Source organism: Vombatus ursinus, unplaced genomic scaffold (assembly GCF_900497805.2).
Source record: "Vombatus ursinus unplaced genomic scaffold, bare-nosed wombat genome assembly UNPS02014775.1, whole genome shotgun sequence".
Classification (NCBI taxonomy): domain Eukaryota; kingdom Metazoa; phylum Chordata; class Mammalia; order Diprotodontia; family Vombatidae; genus Vombatus; species Vombatus ursinus.
Genome location: NW_020954553.1, coordinates 2,437,108 through 2,438,681, shown reverse-complemented (window position 1 = coordinate 2,438,681; position 1,574 = coordinate 2,437,108). Strand labels below are relative to the sequence as shown.

General features: G+C 41.1%; 1 protein-coding gene across 1 annotated transcript in view; it reads right to left on the bottom strand.

Moving 5' to 3' along the window:
* Positions 1–1,227: 1,227 nt before the first annotated feature.
* The window catches only part of LOC114044964 (60S ribosomal protein L22-like), a 7,386-nt gene continuing 7,039 nt past the window's right edge, over positions 1,228–1,574 (bottom strand). The window contains exon 3 of the mRNA XM_027864748.1: positions 1,228–1,488. Within this exon, the coding sequence (XP_027720549.1) occupies positions 1,228–1,488 (261 nt within the window). The remainder of the gene's footprint in view (positions 1,489–1,574) is intronic.

Here is a 1,574-nt window from a genome sequence, read left to right as displayed (position 1 = left end):
GGAGGATGGTGACACCCTGGAGAGTAATAGGAAAACTGGTAGGAGGAAAGGATTTGAGAGGAAAGATAATGAAGTTTTGTTTTGGAATATGCTGAGTCTGCGGTCTCTATGAGACATCTCATTCAAGCTGTCCAAAAGGCAATTCATGATGCTGGTCTGGATATCAGGAAGTAGTTTGGGGTTAGATAGATCAGGGAATCATCTGCATAGAGGTGATCATTGAACTCTGGGAGCCAATGAGTGAAAAAAGAAAAGAGTCTAGGAAAACATTGGAGAAGGAGTGGTCAGACAAGTGAGAGGAGAAGTAGGGAAAGCAGTGTCATAAAGACTTATAAAGAAGGGAATCCAGAGGGAGAGGGTAATTGACAGCAATAAAGGCTGTAGAGAGGTCCAGAAAGATGAGGACTGAGAAAGAACTATTAAATTTGGCAATTAAGAGATCATAGGCAATCTTGGAGAAATTAGTTTCATTTGAAAGATGAGTTTGAAAGCCAGAATGCAGATAGTTAAGAATCGAGCTAGAGGTGAAGGGATACAAGGATTGGAGATTATGGTAAGGATAAAGGACAGGGTTGTGGGGCCTTCATTTCTTTTTTTTTAAAAAATGATATTTTATTTTCCTATGGTAACACATAAATACAATTTTAACATCATTTTAAAAAAATTTTGAGTTTTACATTTTTTCTCTCCCTCTCTTACCTCCCCCTCACCCCACTCATTGCCTCCTTGAGACAGTAAACAATTTGATTTGGGTTATACATTTTCAATTACACAAAACATACTACCATACTGGTCATGTTGTGAAAGAAGACAGATGATACAAAGGAAAAAAAACACAAAAAAATACAGAAAGTGAAAAATAGTACACTTTAATCTACATTCAGATTGATTAATCTACATTCAATTTGATCAGATAAAGGAACTTCGTAGTTCCTGAGCTATGAACCCCTAGGCATGCCCTTTTCAGCAACTCCAGTTTCAGCCTGGAGATCCCCCACTGAGGAAAGACCATGTATTTTCCCTCAGATATCCTGTATTTCTTCATGAGTCCATATTCTTTTTTCTCTTATTTTATTTTTTCTTAATTACATGTATACTTTTTAAACTTTTTTTTCTTTTGACTCACCATTTTCTTCATTTGTACAAAATAGTGAATAGAATAATCATACCCTGACTGGGAAAAAACAGTAGTTTATGCTTTAAACAAGTCCTTCTGTCCTGAAACATCTATTTTGAAGGCTTGGGACTAGCTTTAGCCCCAGCATCTTTGGGTTTGGACTTGGCAGGCTTGGGCTCAGCAGGCTTAGCAGCCTTGGAATCACTGGGCTTTGGGGCCTTAGAATCAGACTTGGCTGGCTTGGTGTCAGATTTGCTGGCTTTGGGGCCAGATTTGGTGGTCTTGGGATCAGACTTGATGACCGTGGCAAGAGACTTGGCAGCCTTGGGGTCAGTGGACTGGGCAGCCTTGGGGTCAGTGGACTTGGCAGCCTTGGGGTCAGTGAGCTGGGCAGCCTTGGGGTCAGTGGGCTGGGCAGCCTTGGGGTCAGTGGACTGGGCAGCCTTGGGGTCAGTGG